The sequence below is a fragment of the Pseudorasbora parva genome, chromosome 11 (genome assembly GCF_024679245.1).
Source record: "Pseudorasbora parva isolate DD20220531a chromosome 11, ASM2467924v1, whole genome shotgun sequence".
Classification (NCBI taxonomy): Eukaryota; Metazoa; Chordata; class Actinopteri; order Cypriniformes; family Gobionidae; genus Pseudorasbora; species Pseudorasbora parva.
Window position 1 is genome coordinate 45,178,897 of NC_090182.1, and position 20,866 is coordinate 45,199,762.

Sequence of the window (20,866 nt, forward strand, 5' to 3'; positions counted from 1 at the left end):
CCTTGTATGGGCCGTACGGGCTCTTCTCCCGGTAGGGTGCGCGCGCGTGACTAGAGCGAGAGAGGAAATGCACGGCCATGAACACTCGCTCAGCTGCAGATCCACTCGTCCGTGAACACTTCTGCTCCACTTTATTCCTATGGGTGACGTCAAGCGACTTCAACGCTTCAGCACCGCATTCTGGGAAGGCAGCGCTGCATTTGAACCGATTTGAACGCAGAAATGACGGGAAGCTTCACAACATCGCTTCAGTCGCGTCGCAAAAGTGGATCTCCACGGTCACTGCTGTCATAGGACTTCAGGAAATCAACAAAGTTACCAAAGAAGTGTGTTTTTGACGGAGCAGTCCCAGCGATAAAGGTTCAGTCCTGCAGTGAGTAAAACTGCTTTTAATGTCTGTTGTTGGCTATCGTCGCGTAAGTAAACATCAGTTAACGACACGATCCTGTAACGTTAGTTAATTTATCAATGGAGCATGCGATCTATGGTGTGTGTTTAAATACATTTGTTTAGCTGACCAATAAAGGTGCTGAGGTTTAGTCGCATACAATAGTCCATAAACCGAATCATGTCCTCATAAACTGCGAGTAAAGACACACAAATGTTGACACTAAATACAGTCCATACCACAGAGACGGACGTCCTGCTGTTGCTGTTTCTCCTGTTCAATTTATTTCAGCCTCCGAATCTGATTCTGGATCATATCTGTATTAGTTGAATCTGATTGATAGCCATGGTATATTTAGGGTAGCGTTTTCTTCACCATGTTTGAGGACGTCACCGCTTTGTGTGCGCTCGTCATTCTTTAGCTCCGCCCACACGATACGCCTCCAGGCGCTCGTTTTTTTTCCGGAAAGACTCGGTACAGCCCATATTTCTTTTATAAATACAATAAAACTAAAGACGTTTCGGAGATATGCAATACTACTCTATAGGTACTCAAGATTGACATGAGATTGACCCCCCCCCCCCCCCCCCTTAACCGCAACGGGTTATAATGGGAGACTTCAAGATTTTACTTTAAAAAGTTTTAAACATGGATATTTTTCTTACACAAATGCATCAAATCAAAAACCCTCTATTAACCCATCGGAGCCGTGTGGAGCACGTTATTTGACAGACAGCTGCATTTTTTTATGGACTTCAAAAACAGCTACAACTACTGCTTGGATTAACGTTATCCTGGACTTTTAAAATATAACTCTTTAAGAATAATGTCATATACAACTATGATGACTTGAGGGTGAGTAAATTATAGGCTTAGTTTCATTTTTGGGTGTACTAACCCTTTCAGCATTCATTCCAACATTTAGCATATGGTTTTAAACAAATCTTCAGGAATACATAAAGGCTTAAAGCAGTTTGGAACTGTGTTTCTTCGCGGAAGACAATATTCTGTGTTTAATTTATAAGAGACAAGTAGCCATGTAATAAGGGGTATAATGTACATCCAGCTGGTTATTATTGCAGAATAAACCCCTTCAGAGAGACACAAGACGTCCTGATCACGCTGTCTGGGTTTATTCTGCGATGACATCCGGCTGGGTTTACATTATCTCATACTTAAAGGTGCACTATGTAGTATTTTTACAGTAAAATATCCAAAAACCACTAGGCAGGTGTTATATATTTTGTTCAGTTGAGTACTTAAAATATCCCAAATGTTTTCAACGATTTGTAAATTGTGAGAAATTTGCTATTTTAACCAAGGACCCAGGACGTCTGAGCATTGCATTTGAGGAAGTCGTCTGTCAATCGCGTCATATCTGCGTTACCCTCAGTTACCAGTTTTATTCTGCAGAAACGCTTTACTTTTAGCAGTGTGAACAAGTGTCACAGCAGCCGCTGAGATAAGTAATAAAGGACTTTAAAGACAATTTTATATCTGTTATGAATATACACAGTTTTAACTTGAATGTGTTTTAAACTTTTGAGCACTTTCACCGTCCTCAAACTCTCACAGTCACAAATTCATACCATTTTTATTGCAACATCCCAAAGAGTTGCAAAGATACAGTCTCAGTTCCTGTTTGGTGTCTTTGCAATTAAATGAAATGGTGCATTATAAGAAAACAGATTGTAAAAAAAGACAAAGAAAGTCTCAATATCTGATGCATTTATTAAAACAGTAACATGGTGAATGTCAGCCATCTTTCAAAAGTGAGATATATTACCTGGCTCACTTTTGAAAAATGCTGACATTAAATATGAGTGTTTTCCGATCCCTAAAACTATGTAGGAATTGGGCGAAGTGACACTGTCCGATGGTGATGTTACTTTCTGTGTTGAGGCTTCGGAGCATGTCGAGAAATCACAGAAGCTTTCAGTGAAGTTCGTATAGAGACTTGTATCGCTTTAGACCACTGAAGTCAATGATGACCGGTTCAGAAAAGCAGTTCAAATCGTGCCTTCTGCCCAGTTAATGCCTGCAAATATACTATATCAATGCATGATGTGAATCAAAGAAATATGCCTAAAAATTATAGGTTCACAAAGAGCTCAAATGAATACACGTTGTTTAAAATAAATATGAATCCATGTATTATATTTATATTACCATTTGGCTACTTGTCAATCAATATAATATTAATATGAACATATTATATGAATTCAAAGTGATTATAATTCATATAATATAAATATAATAAATAATTAGCACCAAAAGGTTTATCATTATAAACTGCTTTAATTTGGAACGAGGGATACAGGGGGTGTGGCTTTATTGCGTCTTTACTGGCAGCTGATTGGTTCAGTTTGGGTTTGCGATCTCTAATCCAGAATATTACCGGCTCCAGAGCAGGTTAGCCGTGAAGTGTAAGTTATCATGATGATGAACACAGATAAAAACCAATCCACCTTCTAGAGCCCGAAAAACCAGAGTCTAAACTCTGAGTCTAAACCTAAACTCTTACCTGTGATGGCTTCATCAACATGACATCCAGTGGCACTGATCCTCAAAAAATCCGTCTCCGGCGTGATGACTCCGATCTGCAATCAGATGGAACTGGACAAATACTCTGAATGTTTCAATCTATTATGACCTATGACCTGTAACTTTTTGCCTGAATCATAATTCACACATTTGTGTGTGTGTGTGTGTGTGTGTGTGTGTGTGTGTGTGTGTGTGTGTGTGTGTGTGTGTGTGTGTGTGTGTGATCACACAGCAAGTGCCAAAACCTTTACCAAATTTCGTACCTTTCTGATAAAGAAAAAGACACAAAAACATTTAACCTTTTTTTTGTTGTTGTCAAGAATGACCCAACAGCACCAGAGGGTTTATTTAAAAAAAGTACTTAAATACTTAAATATAAGAAGAGTGTGAAAAGTAAGTTTTAGGTCAAATGTAGATTTTTCTGGTTCTAAGTTAGGGAAAACTTGCGGGTTCATGTAAACGCTGCGCTATTTTCCTTTAATCGTTTTAACCTTTCCCTTTGCTCACTGTGACTTGCATATTTAAACAGTGAAAGGAAGGACCAATGTAAACAATTATTCTATCTGTATGTAAATCTTCTCCAGACTGGTTCTTCTAGTTACTAGAAGTGCAGAATCACTCTAACACACCATTTAAATGCTATAGCAAACAGTGCCTATACTTAACAGTGCATCCGGAAAGTATTCCCAGCTCTTCACATTTTCCACATTTTGTTATTTTACAGCCTTATTCCAAAATTGATTAAATTCATTATTATTTTTCCTTTAAATTCTACAAACAATACCTCATGATGAAAATGTGAAAGAAGCTTGTTTGAAATCTTTGCAAATTAATACAAATGCAAAAAATACAAATGTACATAAGTATTCACAGCCTTTGCCATGACACTCAAAATTGAGCTCAGGTCCTCCTGTTTCCACTGATCATCCTTGAGATGTTTCTACAACTTGATTGGAGTCCACCTGTGGTAAATTCAGTTTATTGGACATGCTTTGGAAAGGCACACACCTGTTTATATAAGGTCCCACAGTTAACAGTGCATGTCAGAGCACAAACAAAGCCATGAAGTCCAAGGAATTGTCTGTAGACTTCCGAGACAGGATTATATTGATGCACAGCCAAACTGAGCATTCGGGGGAGAAGGGCTTTAGTCAGGGAGATGGCCAAGAACCCGATGGCCCCTCTGACAGAGCTCAAGCGTTTATCTGTGGAGAGCGGAGAATCTCTGCAGCTCTCCATCAATCAGACCTGTATGGTAGAGTGGTCAGGCATAAGCCACCCCTCAGGGAAAGGGCACCTGGAGGACTCTCAGACCATGAGAAACTAAATTCTCTGGTCAGATGAAAGAAAAATTTGAACTCTTTAGGCTGAATAGCAAGCGTCATGTCTCGGGTGGAAACCAGGCACTGTTCATCACCTGCACCATCCCTACAGTGAAGCGAGGTGGTGGCAGAATCATGCTGTGGGGATGTTTTTCAGCAGCAGGAACTGGGAGACTAGTCAGGATCGAGGGAAAGTTGAATGCAGCAATGAACGGAGACATCCTTGATGAAAACCTGCTCCAGAGCACTCTGGACCTCAGACTGGGTGAAGATTCATCTTCCATCAGGACAACAAACCTAAGCACACACCCAAGATAACAAAGGAGTGGCTACGGGACAACTCTGTGAATGTCCTTGAGTGGCCCAGCCAGAGCCCAGGCTTAAACCTGATTGAACATCTCTGGAGAGATCTGAAAATGACTGTGCACCGACGCTTCCCATCCAACCTGATGGAGCTTGAGAGATCCTGCAAAGAAGAGTGGGAGAAACTGCCCAAAAATAGGTGTGCTAAGTGTGTGGCATCACACTTAAAAGACTTGAAGCTGTAATTGATGCCAAAAGTGCCTCAACATTGCACAAAGGCTGCGACTATGGGGTCACATTGTCATTATGGGGTCTTGTTTGTAGAATGTTGAGAAAAATACTAAATTTAATCCATTTTGGAATAAGGCTGTAACATAACAAAATGTGGAAAAAGTGAAATGCTGTGAATACTTTCAAGATGTATGCACTGTTTGTACATGTATCTTAAATCTGACAGAAATGGGCTACTTGTCTGGACTCATCTGCACACCTCCTGTCACCAGTCAGCCGTTGGGATTGTATTTGCTGTTATATCATAAGAACTGGCTCTTCCTGTTCAGTTCCATTGTGGCGGTGAATACAGTTGGGTATGTAAAAGTACAGAATTATCATCATACATCAAGTTTAAAGGCTGCAGTATAAATGTATAAAGCATACAATCTACATGTGTACACACTGGTATTCAGATATGTCACGTCAGTGGTAAATGAAGACGTCTAGATGTAGGCCTTCAAGTTCAGATGAGCTATTATGCTTTTTATCATCCATGTTAGTGTGTAATATTGCTCTTTGAGCACAAAAATGTCCCTCCAGCTAGAGTTCTTCTCTATATCAGTGACAATAGTCAGGGATGGGCAGTATTTCAAATACATGTATTTAAAATACATATTTGAAATACAAAATACTATTTTGTATTTTGTATTTTAAAGCCTTTGGAAAAAATCGAATGTAATTTGTATTTAAATACATTTAAGATGAGTATTTTTGTATTTTCAAAATACTCAAAATACTTTGAGCCAGGCAACCTCTTTATCAGGAGCTGTTTTCATGCATCTACTAGTTCAGACCAGACACGCCCCTCCCACCAACATTCATTCAGGTGAGCCGCAGCTGTACAGCCCTAGCCTGACAAGCCAGACCCACATCAAGATGTTTGGTCTGGAAACTCACCATAGACAGCTCAATCTGAGGGGCGGATAAACGGTTGTCTTTCAAACTCCCTCTGCACGCGATAGGATAGCGCTACAACCATCAAGAGCAACGTGAAGCGGAGCTCATTGATAGATTAAACATTCGCCGTATCCGGTTGGCTAAACTCCGAACACATCTTCCCTTTTTAAGAATGACTTCAGTGCCGTTCTTTGTTCTTTTCTCAGAGAAAAGCTTAACTCAAGTCTTCCAGAGTCGCGGCCAAAGCTGATTCGAAAGACCGCCGTTCGCCAGCGTCTGTGTTTACTAGAAGCATGCAAACGCAACTCAGCCGTCATTATGTTAAGCCCCGCCCACCGACTCTATACACGATGTGATTGGCCCGACCAGAGTTTGGTTTTTACAGCTCAGAAGTGTATTGAGAGTTGCTAGACGGCACTCGTGGCAGATTAGATTTGCTGCCGCTAGGGTGCGTCTAGATTTCTAGGCTAGTACAACCCAGCCTTGGATCGGCAACTTTACAAAATTGTTGGAATAAGGTGAGGATGTCATGGTCAATTCTACTTGTTGATTAAAGTAGCTTGTCAAATGTGTTTGAAGTATTAACGTTACTGCATGTTAGGGATGAGTGATATCATATGACAATACATATTGTAGATTCGTAGCAATAATATAAAATATGTCACTCGATGGAACTTTTTTTTCTAAATCATTTTGTATTTGTATTTTAAATACATTTCCATGTATTTATGCCCATCTCTGACAATAGTCACACTATTCCTCAATATCCAAGCAGCAAAACCTGTTCCAAGAGACCAAAAACAACATCAAGACTTTGTAAAAGGGCAAAATCTTTGCAGAAGACAGTGTGCAGATGAAAATAGACACCATTAAATGTCACTTTTGAGCAAAATGCATTAGGGAAAGAGAGTGCATAAGAGTGGATTGTGTCCAATAACATCTTAAACCTTTTTAAAATGTTCTAAAACCATAAACCTTTTAAATTCACCTGTGAGGCGTTCATAGCTGTGTGGTTTAATAGGGGGAAAGGTCTTTGTTCAGTTCCTGGATATATTTGGCTTTTCCTGACTCAAGGTAAAGTACATTTCATCCGGAAAGTATTCACAACGCTTCACTTTATCCACAATTTTTTATGTTACAGCCTTATTCCAAAATGGATTAAATTCATTATTTTCCTCCAAATTCTACAAACAATACCCTAAAATGACAACATGAAAAAAGCTTGTTACAGCTTCAAGTCTTTTTGAGTATGATGCCACATGCTTGGCACACCTATTTTTGGGCAGTTTCTCCCACTCTTCTTTGCAGGACCTCTCAAGCTCCATCAGGTTGGATGGGAAGCGTCGGTGGACAGTCATTTTCAGATCTCTCCAGAGATGTTCAATCAGGTTTAATTCTGGGCTCTGGCTGGGCCACTCAAGGACATTCACAGATTTGTCCCGTAGCCACTCCTTTGTTATCTTGGGTGTGTGCTTAGGTTTGTTGTCCTGGTGGAAGATGAACCTTCACTTAGTCTGAGGTCCAGAGTGCTCTGGAGCAGGTTTTCATCAAGTATGTCTCCGTTCATTGCTGTATTCATCTTTCCCTCGATCCTGACTAGTCTCCCAGGTCCTGCTGCTGAAAAACATCCCCACAGCATGATGCTGCCACCACCATGCTTCACTGTAGGGATGGTGCAGGTGATGAACAGTACCTGGCTTCCTCCAGACATGACACTTGCTATTCAGCAACCCCCACCCCCCCCCCCCCCAGCATAAACAAAATTCTTCTAAACTAACATAGAACACTGCTAAATCTCCACCATAACATTAATCTTGCACAAAAACATTATATAACACTTAATTTTAACATTTACTCTTTTAAAGTGTCATGGCAAAGCATGCTGGGAAATAGAAATACCAACCCAGATTTTGTGAAATTTATGTTAGCCTAAATTAAAAGAACATTCATAAAACTCAAAACCATGAAACTATTCAGATGACTTAAAATGTGTGGGGTTTTGTGAACTCGAAAGAAAAAAAAAGTTCTAAGTACTCATAAAAGTTAATTTTGTTGAACTAATTTCTTTAATTTGAGTTGACTCTACTCAAACCAGTTAATTACTTTGAGCATAAAGGTTTACAGTAGGGGTGTCCAAACTCTGTCCTGGAGGGACGCTGTCCTGCAGAGCTTATCTCCAGCTTGCCTCAACACACCTGCTGGAAGTTTCTAGAATGGACCTGTCTCAAATGGCACACCTCATGTGCACTTTCGGTCTTGTGGACTTAATGGCTGCTGTGTGCGCATGTCAATTAAGTCCACAAGACCGTGGGGTGTCCCATACGTCATTTAATCTTTAAGAAAGTGGCTGTTATGCGCCCTCGATACTCACTTCAGCTGAGCCCGCAAGTTTGCAATCTACGCAGAGGACTTCTACCCGGCAGTCAAAGTGGCATTACGTTGTGAAAGTGCGGACTCAGAGGAAGACCGTAAGGGTTTAGGGTGCCATTTGGGACAGGGCCATTGCCTAAAACCTTGATTAGCTAGATCAGGTGTGTTTCATTGGGGTTGGAGCTAAACTCTGGAGGACAGTGTAGGATTAAACACCCCTGGTTTACAGCATAGCAGATATCGGAGTCAAACTGCTTCTGGAAGAAGAACAAATGTAGGGCAGGGCTTAATTTAGTCCGTGGGGAATTGATTGGATGGCTGTGGTCTGCTATTGTTGGATCTCATTTGAGTGACAGGTTGCCCCGCCCTCATCACCAGAGAAGAGAAGAGAAGAGAAGAGAAGAGAAGAGAAGAGAAGAGAAGAGAAGAGAAGAGAAGAGAAGAGAAGAGAAGAGAAGAGAAGAGAAGAGAAGTTATTCTGATTACCAGGAACATGGATTTAAACAATAATGATGTGCACAGATCAATACATCAGAAAATACTACATTTGAGTATTTTATTATTAATAGCTCATGATGACTTTAAAAAAACAATAGTTCATTGCATTTGATATTTCATGCTTGCTTGCAAAAGATATGTTGACCCATCAGACTGAACTGCTTCAAACTCTATAATGCCAAACCCTGGTTTGTTTACATCTGGTTAGTTCCAGAAAGTAATCTCCAGAGCTGATACTCAGGTGTAATGAGTAAGAAGCTCCTCTGAGATCAGTCGTGAACAGAAGCACGGATAGTCTCTTCAATGCAAGCAATAAAATCTCTGTCTCTCTCATTTCCTTTCTCTCTTTCCCTGCAGCTGTCTGAGACTTATCTCTGTACCAGACCAATTCAATCAAAAATACCAGGCATGCAAACTGGGCGATGATGACAATAAACCTCCTTATCTGACTGTGTTTGCTTTCCTTTGCTCATTTTCTTTCTTTATTTTAGCATATGAAACTATGAAAAAGGCATGCAAACCAAACCATATTAAACCAGATTTAATCCCAGACTAGAGGAAAGTGTGAGTGCTAAATTGCTACATGATACATGCTACAGTGTAGTGAGAATTTGTAAAGGGGTTTCGAGGGTGTTCTGGGTGGTTGCTAAATTTGTGTCATGTAAAGTTATTAGTTGATTATTCCACTATGTGTGAAAGAATTACAGACTAGAGACTTTGTTTATTACAAAGTGTTAAGATATTAAAATATTTACAAAATTAAAATAATTTGTAGTTAACATGGAAGCTAAGTGGTAATCCATTACTTTATGTAAACCCTTTTCTTTAGACATTATCCCTAAAAAGTTATAAATAATACATTTCAGATGTTCAAGCTTAGCCAGAGCTTTTTTTAAAAGCAAATGTATATTCGTTTGTAAAGTTACAGGTAGGCCACTGCAACAATGAATGACCCACTGGAAATCAATCAATGCTTGTCAACGTGTTATCATAATGAATGCAGCTACAACAACACACTTTGTGTGCTTACAGGGCTCGTGCGTGACTCAACAAAAACTGAAGGTTTATAAAAGAGGCCTCGCACGCACTTCTGTGTTCACTGCACTTAAGGAACAGCTCACACACAGCCTTCACACCACACTCTATCCTGCTACACGAGTAAGTACCTTATCTACGTCTCACATGCATGTTTGAGTTTACGTTTAAGTACGAAGGGGAGAGTGGGGTAAGATGAGACATTTTGTACTTATGTGGTCCTTTCAGAATGTTTCCTATCATTATACATAATCAGATAATATCTATAACAAAAGGTTCTTAAAATATGGCTCCTTATAAAAAGTGTTTGTGTGGCTCAATTTTCCCTTAGGTTAGGGATAAGTTGATCCGGATAAGTTGCATCGGGGAGAAAACTGACCATTTAAATGAATCTGAACCTAACCCATGTGAAATTTTAAAGATAATTTGTTATTTGAAACACTAATTTAATAATCAAATTTAATTTCATGTTTAAAGATAATTTAAACCACCTAAATGAAGTTGAAATGTCCATATCTTTAATTGTTTGCATTTCTAAAACAATATGTTGAACACCGAAGTTGTAACCTTCACAAAAACAGACTAAACAGGTGAGTACAATTAAATCAAAACTGAATTAGAATAAATGAATGAATGTCATTGAAACTAATAAACATTTTAATCAGACATTTCTTGGCATGATAGTTTTTCTGCAGTGCCAAACATGTTTGTCTATTTAGGGACTATGGGTGGAAAGGTAAAAAAAACTAGCCTTCTTACCAATTTAGGCTAATATTTAACTAAATAATTTTGATGGTTTTATTCATTGCTAAATCACCAACATAAATCATAAAACAAATGTAGGCACAAAGTTTTTTTAAGTAAATAGGTGCCTTCCACTCCTCCCATGTGCTTCTCCTTTGCACAGTCTGGCAGAAATTAGGGGTGGTTTCGAAATTGTAAGTGTAAGGTTTCCAAGATAAAGGGGGTGGGTCCATTTACACTCTGGCTTATCTTACCCCTCTCTCCCCTACTGTATGACCATTATTGTCAGATGCATTGCTTCACTTGCAAATAATTACATTGCGCTGCTACAACAAATGATTTATGGTGTCATTTGTCATGTACTTTTTAAACAGATCTACTCAAGTCAATTTAATGCATGCATATCAAAAGTGTGCTGCATAGGTTTTTAGTACAGTGCAAATCTTATTTTCATGCATTTCACATAACATTGCATGACTTTTTTTCATTTTATGTGACCACAATGACCGGAAGTGTTACGTAACGTTCAAATGCTTGTGTATTGAGGGGTGTGGATGGAGCATGCAATTCAATATCCAATACTAGAATGCAAATCTCCCTTTACAATCACTGTAATGCATTTGTTTTAGGATGATTTCATATGTTGCGCAATTTCCGCTCTTGACTGTTTTACTTTTATTTTTAACTTTTTTTGCAGTGCCTCCCTACACACTCACATACTTCGCAATCAAAGGTTTGTATGAAAGCCTGTTTCATAATCTTGCATGATGCATGTCTCTCTAAAGTCTGGGGTTCAGTGTTATAATGCAACGGAGCTGCGAAAAAAGAAGAAGTGCAAGTTGCATGCAACACAAGCCATAAGCAACTATTAAAGAACATTTTAGTAATTGATTAAATTTGCATGCAACTTTAAAACATGCATATCATAATATAGCTTATTACTAGATGATGCACAACTGCACGAATGCACTCTTTGTTCAGAGAATATTCTTCGCTCCACTGAAAATCTTTGGCTTCCTCCATGTTCTCTGAGCCAGCTCTTGGTTTCGCCAATCAGAAGGCATTTGCCCTAGATTGGAAAGGAGGAATGAATGGCTGTGAACCTTTTTTCTTCAGTGCATGTATTCACTGCTTCTATTGGCAAATTGCAACACCCCTTCTCAATCATTGAACGTGAAGTTGCCTGTAACTACAGTCTAAAGTAGTTTTTGCATTATCATTGAGTCTAATCATGTCTAACTGATGCATGTAATTGCACACTGAGAGGATTGTAGCTGTTGCTATAGTAACTCCCCAAACCCTGTGTCATGTGCCCCTGTAGAAAACTGTACATTTCTCGTCATTACCACCCACTGCTACTTAAACCAATGACAGAAATAGCTAAATATGTGAGAGAGCGTTGCTTTACTGTGACGATTTTGTATCGGAATAGAGGTAGCACATGAACGTAATACCAAATCAAAACTATAGTTAGCATATATTTTGCAATTGAAAAATTTGAATGAAAAAAATTGGCTTATGCTTACACTTAAAATTGTTCCAAAAAAGATGATGTATGAGAAGTATAAGATGATGATAACTTGTACCATTAATCGTACCCAGCAACAATTGCTGGGATAGAAAGAGAGAGAAAGAGACAAAGAAAAAAGGAGGCAAAGAAAGAGAAGAGCAGAGCCAAAGAGCAGGCCCTAAGGAGAGAGAGAGAGAGAGAGAGAGAGAGAGAGAGAGAGAGAGAGAGAGAGAGAGAGAGAGAGAGAGAGAGAGAGAGAGAGAGAGAGAGAGAGAGAGAGAGAGAGAGAGAGAGAGAGAGAGAGAGAGAGAGAGAGCATAACAGAGCACAGAAACAGTTGCAATAGTCAATTATCCCTTCCTTGATCATGTGACTGAAACCCAAATGGGAGACATTTAAACTGACCAATCAGATTTTTACAATTTCTCCACTGTAAAGGTGTGACACACATTTTGGCCTACAGCCCTCATCTCTTTGTCTTTAGGAATGCCAAATGGCCCTTGTGATATGAAAGATAGGGGTTGAAACAGTAAAGCAAACGTCTTTGTTCAAATATGATTATTTTCAATCCTACACCCCTTACAGGCAGATGTGGAGCCTTGAAGATTTTGCTGGCAGACAATGGGCAGCAGCTGAAGGAGAACCTGGTGACCTATGAAGAGTGGATGAAGGGTGATATAAAAGCCAGCTGTGTGAGTTTCTTCATTTTCAGTTTGGTTTTTATATTAGAATTACCCTTTGAATTGCATACATGTAAATATTCCATATATGGTTTAATGTAGCTTGAACAGAATACCTTGCGCTTCATATTATTGATAACATCTTACTTTATTTTTTTTCAGACCTTTGGACAGTTGCCTAAATTCCAGGATGGTGACCTGGTCCTGTATCAGTCCAGTGCCATGTTGAGGCATTTGGGTCGCAAACATGGTAAAAAAAGCACAAAACACATTTAACCTAAACCTTTACCTACAAACTTCACACTATGAGAATTGTGACACAATAATGCAGAATAAAATCAAGCTTACATAAGTTTTTTGATAATGTGATGATAATGTGATGATCATTGCCTTATATGAATAAGAAATTTGGAAATCTTGCACTGTAAGCCATGCTTTTTATATACATTGACTTGATTTGTACACTTTGTATGCATGAATTTCTGAGACGATATCTTAATAGCATGTGCTAACAGTTTTGTATAGTACTTTTTGAACTCTTTATTGCATAATGCATTCTACTGTATGCACAGAACTTTCATAATTGATCCTTTTACACATTCAGCTGCATATGGAAAAAACGACTGTGAAGCTTCTCTTATCGACATGATGAACGATGGAGTCGAGGATCTGCGCTCAAAGTACATTAAGCTGATCTACCAGGAATATGTGAGTGCTGTAAATCTTGCAGACAATGTCGTAGCAAATTCTAAGTCCCAATTGTCTTAAGTATGTCAATGAAAATCTCACTGAGTCGAAGTTCCAGGTCTCAGGAAGGTAAACTTTATGATGTTTGAACAACAAAGTGAGACGCCAGCTGAACATCTGACCATCTCTTTCTAAGCTCACACTTTTATACAGAGCTAACTCATGATTTCATTGCAGGTGCATTACTCCCCACACTCTTTGCCACAGTTGCTCTATTCATAAACTTAGCCTTCTTTGTAATGGTGGCCAACTGCCACTTGTTTTTCTTTCTCATCCAATAGGCATCATTCTATTTATCTTTCTTGATAGTCACCTCATAGTTTTTCCACAATTATATACAAAAGCCATTCTTTTCGCGCTGCTGGACAAAGTTACTATAGTTAATTTCCTCTACACAATTCACAATTCGACACTGGAAATAAAAAATAATCAGTCTTTGAGCCATTCAGAGCAAACGCAAGATAAATATCAAGGTTTTGTCAACGATACGCTTGATATTTATCATGCATTTGCTCTAAAATAGCTGAGGGCTACTGTATTTATTTTTTTATTTACCCAATAAATGTATATTATTTTTACCCCATCTGTAGGAAACTGGTAAAGAAGCGTTCATCAAAGATCTGCCCAACCATCTCAAACCATTTGAAGCCATTCTGGCCAAAAACAAATCTGGGTTCCTAGTCGGTGATCAGGTGAGATCCAGCAGAAATGCTAACCGATGTAATAAAGTCCTTTGTTCAGTTCTGACCACCAGCCATGTTTCATTTCTCCTCACAGATCTCATTTGCCGACTACAACCTGTTTGACCTTCTGCTGAATCTTAAAGTGCTTTGTCCCACCTGTCAGGAGTCCTTCCCGGCACTCAAGAGTTTTGTGGATAAGATTACTGCCCGTCCCAAAGTCAAAGCCCTGCTGGAGTGTGACAATTTCAAGAAACTTCCCATCAACGGCAATGGCAAACAGTAATTCTTCAGCCCTAGAGAACATTGATAGAACATTCTCAAACAATGGCTCTTCCTGTTAAAAGGCCTCGACTGGTGCTCGTGATCAGAAAAAATATCTCAAGTCTTTATATGAATATGCATTTTGTATGTTTTTGTTTCAATTAATGTTTCAATTATTATGAATAAAACATTCAAACATCCAGAATGGTTTCATTACTGCTTGTATATACTTTGTTATAGAACAACCCTGTAACTATATATAAAACATGTTTTACATTTTTATATTTATTAGAATTCATTAGAATAATTTTGAAGCACTCCAATAAGCCCTTCTTTACATTAAAGGGTTACTTCAGCCATTAACATATGGCTTTGTATCAGTAGAAACCCTGGAGTATATTCAAATGATCGTGCTCCCCCCTCATATCCCCCTGAGACAAGAGATTTATGCATTTTATTTCTGGAAAAATTCCTCTCGTGACGCAAATTGACGATATTTGCGTCACGAGAGGAATGTTTGCCCAGAGCCTAAAGACTACAGCCAGCAGAGGGAGCTATTCCGCATGTTTTCAACTCATGCATGGGGAATGGAGATCACACTTACAGCACAGCTCAGCTACAGGCATTCATTTAAACGGATGCTGAGCAATGTAAGTGTTTTAACTTCTCAAATTAATTTCTATGAAAGTTAAGCTTCCAAAGGCATGAACTGAAAACGCGTTGTGAATGTATGCCGCGAACGTGGTCGCGAATACCTCAGCTCTCATCACGAGAGCTCATCAACTCATTTATGACGTTAAATGTAATCTGACTCCTAATCTGAGTCTGCTGTGAGACTCACACGGCAACTCGATCGTTATATTGAACACACACGTTCAGTATTTAATTGCACTTTCTGAACTCAGTCACTGTAATCCAGTAGCGGTGGCTTTGAGAATGGCCTCACAGGGCAGCAAAGCATTCTGGGAATTGTAGTCTTTCATCCCCATGAGACAAAAATACATTTTCTGTCTTTTCTCAGTCTAGAAAGCACCAAATTCAAAAATAATTTCACATTTCTACTACATTAATGACCCAGTTTAAATACAGATTCATCTTCCCAGCGCTGAAGTACCCCTTTAAATATTTAATATGTACCTCTCCTTGAACTGTCACCTTATCAAGATGGAGGGGTTTGAGTACTCAGATGATCCTAGGAGCTATATGTTGTCTGGGGCAATATGCTCGTAGTAGGTTCTCCCAAGGCAAACAGGTGCTTGGTGACAGGCCAGACTAAGAACAGTTCACAAACCCGTTATGACTACAATTCAATCAAGGAACGAGACATCACTCTGCATGGCGCAGCCAGGGACCCACTCTGGAGCCAGGCCCGGGGTTGGGGCTCTTATGTGAGCGCCTGGTGGCCGGGCCTCCCCCATGGGAACCCACATTCTGCAGGAGGGATCGTAAGGGGCCTGTGCAGAGTGGATCGGGCGACAGTCGAAGGCAAGTCTCGCACAGGGACCACACTTCTCGAGAGAGGCTGGACTCTCTGACACTCTGGAGTTGCCCATGGTGAGAGTCGAAGAGCTGGAGTGGGGTTGCTTATATCCCCCCAGCTCAGCTGCCATGTGTTGGAGTTCACCCCAGTGAACAAGAGGATCGCTTCCCTGTGCCTTCGAGTCGGCGATAGGTCTCTCACTGTCATGTGTGCCTACGAGCCGAACAGCACTGTGGAGTACCCGGCCCTCCTGGAGTCTCTGGGAGGGGTGCTGGAAAGTGCTCAGAATGGAGACTCCATCGTTCTACTGGGGGACTTCAAAGCCCACGTGGGCAATGACAGTGACACCTGGAGGGGCGTGATTGGGAGGAACAGCCCCCCTTATCTGAACCCGAGCTGTGTTCTGTTATTGGATTTCTGTGTTAGCCACGGCTTGTCCATAATGAACACCATGTTCAAGCATAAGGGTTTCCATCAGTGCACATGACACCAGGACACTCTAGACTGGAGGTCGATGATCGACTTTGTTGTCCTCTCATCTGGCCTTCGGCCATATGTCTTGGACACTGAACTGAAAAATTAAGAAGTAAAAATCAAATCAATCAAAAGCTCTTCTAAAAAAGGTAAGTTTTACTTTTAAGATCACGTTTAAAAGCATCTACACTCTGTGGGGTCCACAAGTGGTCAGGAAGAGCATGTGGATGTTTGTGTGGTGAGAAGTTCCTTGAGATGGATGCACTGGTGAGTAAGGAGGGAGATCTTATACTCAATCCTGAGCGAGACAGGAAGCCAGTGGAGTGATTTGAGGCCATGGAGAAAAACTATGGTTTTTGAAGAGATTCTGGCACACCGTTTGATGCCTCAGGAGGGGGAAGCAGTGCCCAACCAAAACTGTTTACAGTGGAGATTGGCAGCTGTTGACCTCAATTAGGGATATCATCAGGCGTTAGAAGGAATACTTTGAGGATCTCCTCATTCCCACCAACATGTCTTCCATTGAGGAAGCAGTGGCTGAGGGCTCAGAGGTCTCATCCATCACCCGGGCTGAAGTCATTGAGGAAGTTAAAAAGCTCTGCGGTGGCAAAGCACAGGGAATGGATAAGATCTGCCCTAAGTACCTCAAGTCTCTGGATGTTGTGGGGCTGTCTTGGCTGACAAGCCTCTGCAACATCGTATGGCAGTTGGGGACAGTGCCTCTGGATTGGCAGACTGGAGTGGTGGTCCCTCTTTTCAAGAAGGGGAACCGGAGAGTGTGTTTCAACTACAATTCTCAGTTCTACAGTTCAATCACACTTCTCAGCCTCCCTGGGAAAGTCAATGCCAGGGTACTGGAGAGGAGAATTCGGCCGAAACCTAGGATTAAGGAGTAACAGTGTGGTTTTCGTCCCAGTCGTGGAACTGGACCAGCTCTATACCCTTCCCAGAGTGCTGGAGGGTTCATGATAGTTTGCCCAACCAGTCCACATATGTGTTTTGTGGATTTGGAGAAGGCATTCGCCTGTGTTCCTCTGTGTACTGGTTGTTTAAAGTGAGCACAAGGGAAGAATCTATTAATCGTGTTAGGTGTCACCCAGCCCGCAGCATATCTCTGTCAGTGAGGCGTCATGCGCCAGTACCCAGGGAGAAGCAACACTCCTAGTGGAGTGGGCTCTCATCCCGAGCGGGCAAGGCCTTGGGCATAGTACGTCAAGGCGATGACATCCACTATCCAGTGGGCCATCCTCTGCTTGGAGACAGCCTTTCCTTTCTGCTGGCCTCCATGACAGATGAAGAGCTGTTCTGTGGTCCTGAAGCTTTTGTTCTGTCCATGTATACCACGTCCACAAGCGCAGACAGGATAGAGAAAAGCCAGAGCTGGGTCTGCCTCCTCTGAGGGCAGCACTTGCAGGTTTACCACCTGGTCCTGGACCTTTGGCACATATTCGGACTGGGGTCTCAGGATTACGTAAATTAACCCGTCTGAATTACAGGTATGAATTATTGACCAAAAATGAATAGCCTCATAGCGGTCCCTTGAGGTGGCCCAGTGAAAGACATACTGCTAACAACTTGAGGCAGTTGATGCGCCATTGCAGTTGAGACCCCCGTCCAGAGATCCAAAATTGCAAGCCGTTGTATGTGGCTCCCCAGCCGGTGGTGGAGGCATCTGTTGAGACCACAACATGCCTGGACACTTATAGAAACGAAAGGTCCGCCCACGGGCAGAAAGTTTGGCGGCAAATCTGTGTTATTGTTATACAGAATGAATCGCTCTGCCACGCCCATCTCAGGACTCTGTCGTGTAGCCAGCGTTGAAGCAGTCACATATCAAGCAATCCGAGCAGCGTTAATGTGGCTGCAGATGCCATATGCTCCAGGATCCTCTGAAAATGTTAAATCTTGAACGGCAGCCTGTGCAGGGACAAATTCAAGAACTGCAGGGATTGGCCGTAACCCAGAGGCCTGTCTTCATATCCGCTGGAGAGACTGGCTCTATTGCATCCTTTGCCAGTAGCTCTCTACCCGTAGATCAGGAGCACCCTCCTTTAACACAGAGGTGAAGTGGATGCCCCTGAATTTGGGGGGCGCTGAGCAAACAAAATCATATAGATGAGTCTGACAGTATGGATGAGGAGTGAGATGGGCTGGGGAGCACTAGCAAGGCTCCCACCAACCGAGCAAATAGGAGCAATGGCACCACAGACGTACCCACAGTGAGGCAGCGGGGTGGCATGCAGGGACCTGACTCTGGCAGCAGAGTGTGCAGTGCAACTGTAACCCAGGTTACTTCCTGCTTTATTTTCTCTTCTCACAACTCCCCACTGTTCACGTTATCATGAGATTCGTGCAAGTATCGCAAGACTTGACACAGAGGCTGTGTCACTTCCCTTTAAATATTTGTGTGTGTGTGGGAGACGATGTGTTGAGCAGCTGCAGGTATTTAACCCTGAAAATGTTATCCATGCCAACCTGTTTAATGCCTCCATTTCGGTTGAGACTGTGCTGTGTTGAGTGACTTAAGGATACAGAAACTGTTGAGTGTCATTGTTACAGTAGTTTTTTATTTAAATTACACACACACACACACACACACACACACACACACACACACACACACACACACACACACATATATATATATATATATATATATATATATATATATATATATATATATATATATATAGGGTTATTTGTACAATAATATGTGTATTCTGTGTATACTACGTGTGCGTGCTGAGTGTTGCTCCTGGTACAGGTTGTGGAAAAACATTTAAGATGACAATAAAGAATAAATCTGAAATTGTTTGTATCAAACGGCACTAAAAGGCTAATGCTAGCGCTCTTGTGTATTGCATATGGATCTGTTAGCCGGTGCTGGCAGTATTGTATTTAATCAGATTATATATTATGTGCTTAATTGTATCAAATTCATATGAACAATGCACTAATATTTGATGACATTTATAGCAACATTGGTATTTTAATGATTATGAAACGGTACACTATTTAATACTGAGTGAAGTTTTTATTAACAAAATTTCGGGAGGAGCACGGGCAGATAATTAAACCTAATTAAACACAAGTGAAGTACATCAAGCTAATCAACAATAAGAGGTGTGTGTGTGTGTGTGTGTGTGTGTGTGTGTGTGTGTGTGTGTGTGTGTGTGTGTGTGTGTGTGTGTGTGTGTGTGTGTGTGTGTGTGTGTGTGTGTGTGTGTGTGTGTGTGTGTGTGTGTGTGTGTGTGTGTGTGTGTGTGTGTGTGTGTGTGTGTGTGTGTGTGTGTGTGTAGGCATATATACAGCAGATTTACCTTGACCATTTTCATTTTAGCATGGATGGCTTTTCCGGCTGGTTGTCTCGCCAGCCCTTGCTGTATAGATCGCTCAAACAGCTCGAAGCAATTCTATAATCCTTACAGAGTTTTAAGCCATTTCAGCCACTTCCATCACGGTAAAACCAATTCTGCTTTTCCTGAATGTAATTGTGTTTGCTACAATTCACAATTGCGTTTCCGTCTTCCAGAGTCTAATCATTGTTCTAAGGTAACGTTATGTTCACAGCTGGTTGTTTTAGAAAAAAAAAGAAAAGAAAAAAGACGACAGAGTCGCGCTCGGACAGTGTAAAAAGTGCACACTGCAGACTTGCAACAGGGGAAACTACAACAGAAATAGAAAATGATCTTAAATAATTTGTTACAGGCATCAATCTTACTTGCGATTGCCACCTCTGCGTACTACAGACAGATACTTTTCACACGAGACAATTGCGTCCATCATGGACCCGCACACGGTTACTGCAGTGATGACTATAAATATAATGTTACTTGCTGGTAAAGCTAAATCACTAATATATGCCAAAACTAAGCGCATATTACACCAAACGATCAGCCACTAGTTCAAACCAGCTGATAATGCGAGCCTCACGTTTCAGATTCTGATCAGTAACTCACCAAAAGCCTTTTTTACGTACCAAAGTTTGTAGTACTGGCCAGACTTAGGCTACTTACTACAGGTGAAATTAACTGGAGTAAACCTGGCTTGACATGGTCATTCGATGCCCGTGGATCTAGGGGCCGTCTCTAAAGTTATATACAACTTTGGTATAGGGCTGCACAATTCTAATTGAATTTCTAATCGTAGATGTTAAAGGGATCCCCTGGTGTTGAGACTTGTATGGCTTAATATAACATAAATGATGTCTCTTACTGAAATATGTAGAAACCCCATGAAAGATCTACTTTATTTTAAAAAAATTGATTATTTATTTGGACCATGGGCGGTGCCATTTTGTTTGCGTTCTAGGTTGATGACGTAGAATGGTTGCACTCGGCTGGCATTACCCATAGCTATTTTTACCACAAACACTTCAAAAGCAGTGAAGTTTAACACTTCAGAGTTAAACAAAACCAATGAATTGCTTTGTAATTGTACTTAAAACACACTCAAACATACTTGTGCACACAAACTCACCTACACAAAGCCACAAACAGATCGGCAGGCGCGCACACACTGACAGCTGTCTCAACAAACACTGTTGGGCTGCTCAGTCTCCACGACAGGGGCTGAATCTGAAATCGACCCCTTATACCCTGACATAGGGCATTATTTGAAGGGACAGCCATTTGTAATGTTGTTCGACACCAGTGGA

The 20,866-nt window shown here is 40.9% G+C and overlaps 1 protein-coding gene across 1 annotated transcript; it reads left to right on the forward strand.

The window, feature by feature from the left end:
• Positions 1–9,647: 9,647 nt before the first annotated feature.
• On the forward strand, positions 9,648–14,454 carry LOC137092454 (glutathione S-transferase P-like). Its single transcript, XM_067456700.1, has 7 exons — positions 9,648–9,753; positions 11,072–11,107; positions 12,470–12,576; positions 12,727–12,814; positions 13,169–13,272; positions 13,902–14,003; positions 14,089–14,454. Coding segments are annotated over exons 1-7 (627 nt in total). The 5' UTR covers positions 9,648–9,752; the 3' UTR covers positions 14,278–14,454.
• Positions 14,455–20,866: the final 6,412 nt, after the last annotated feature.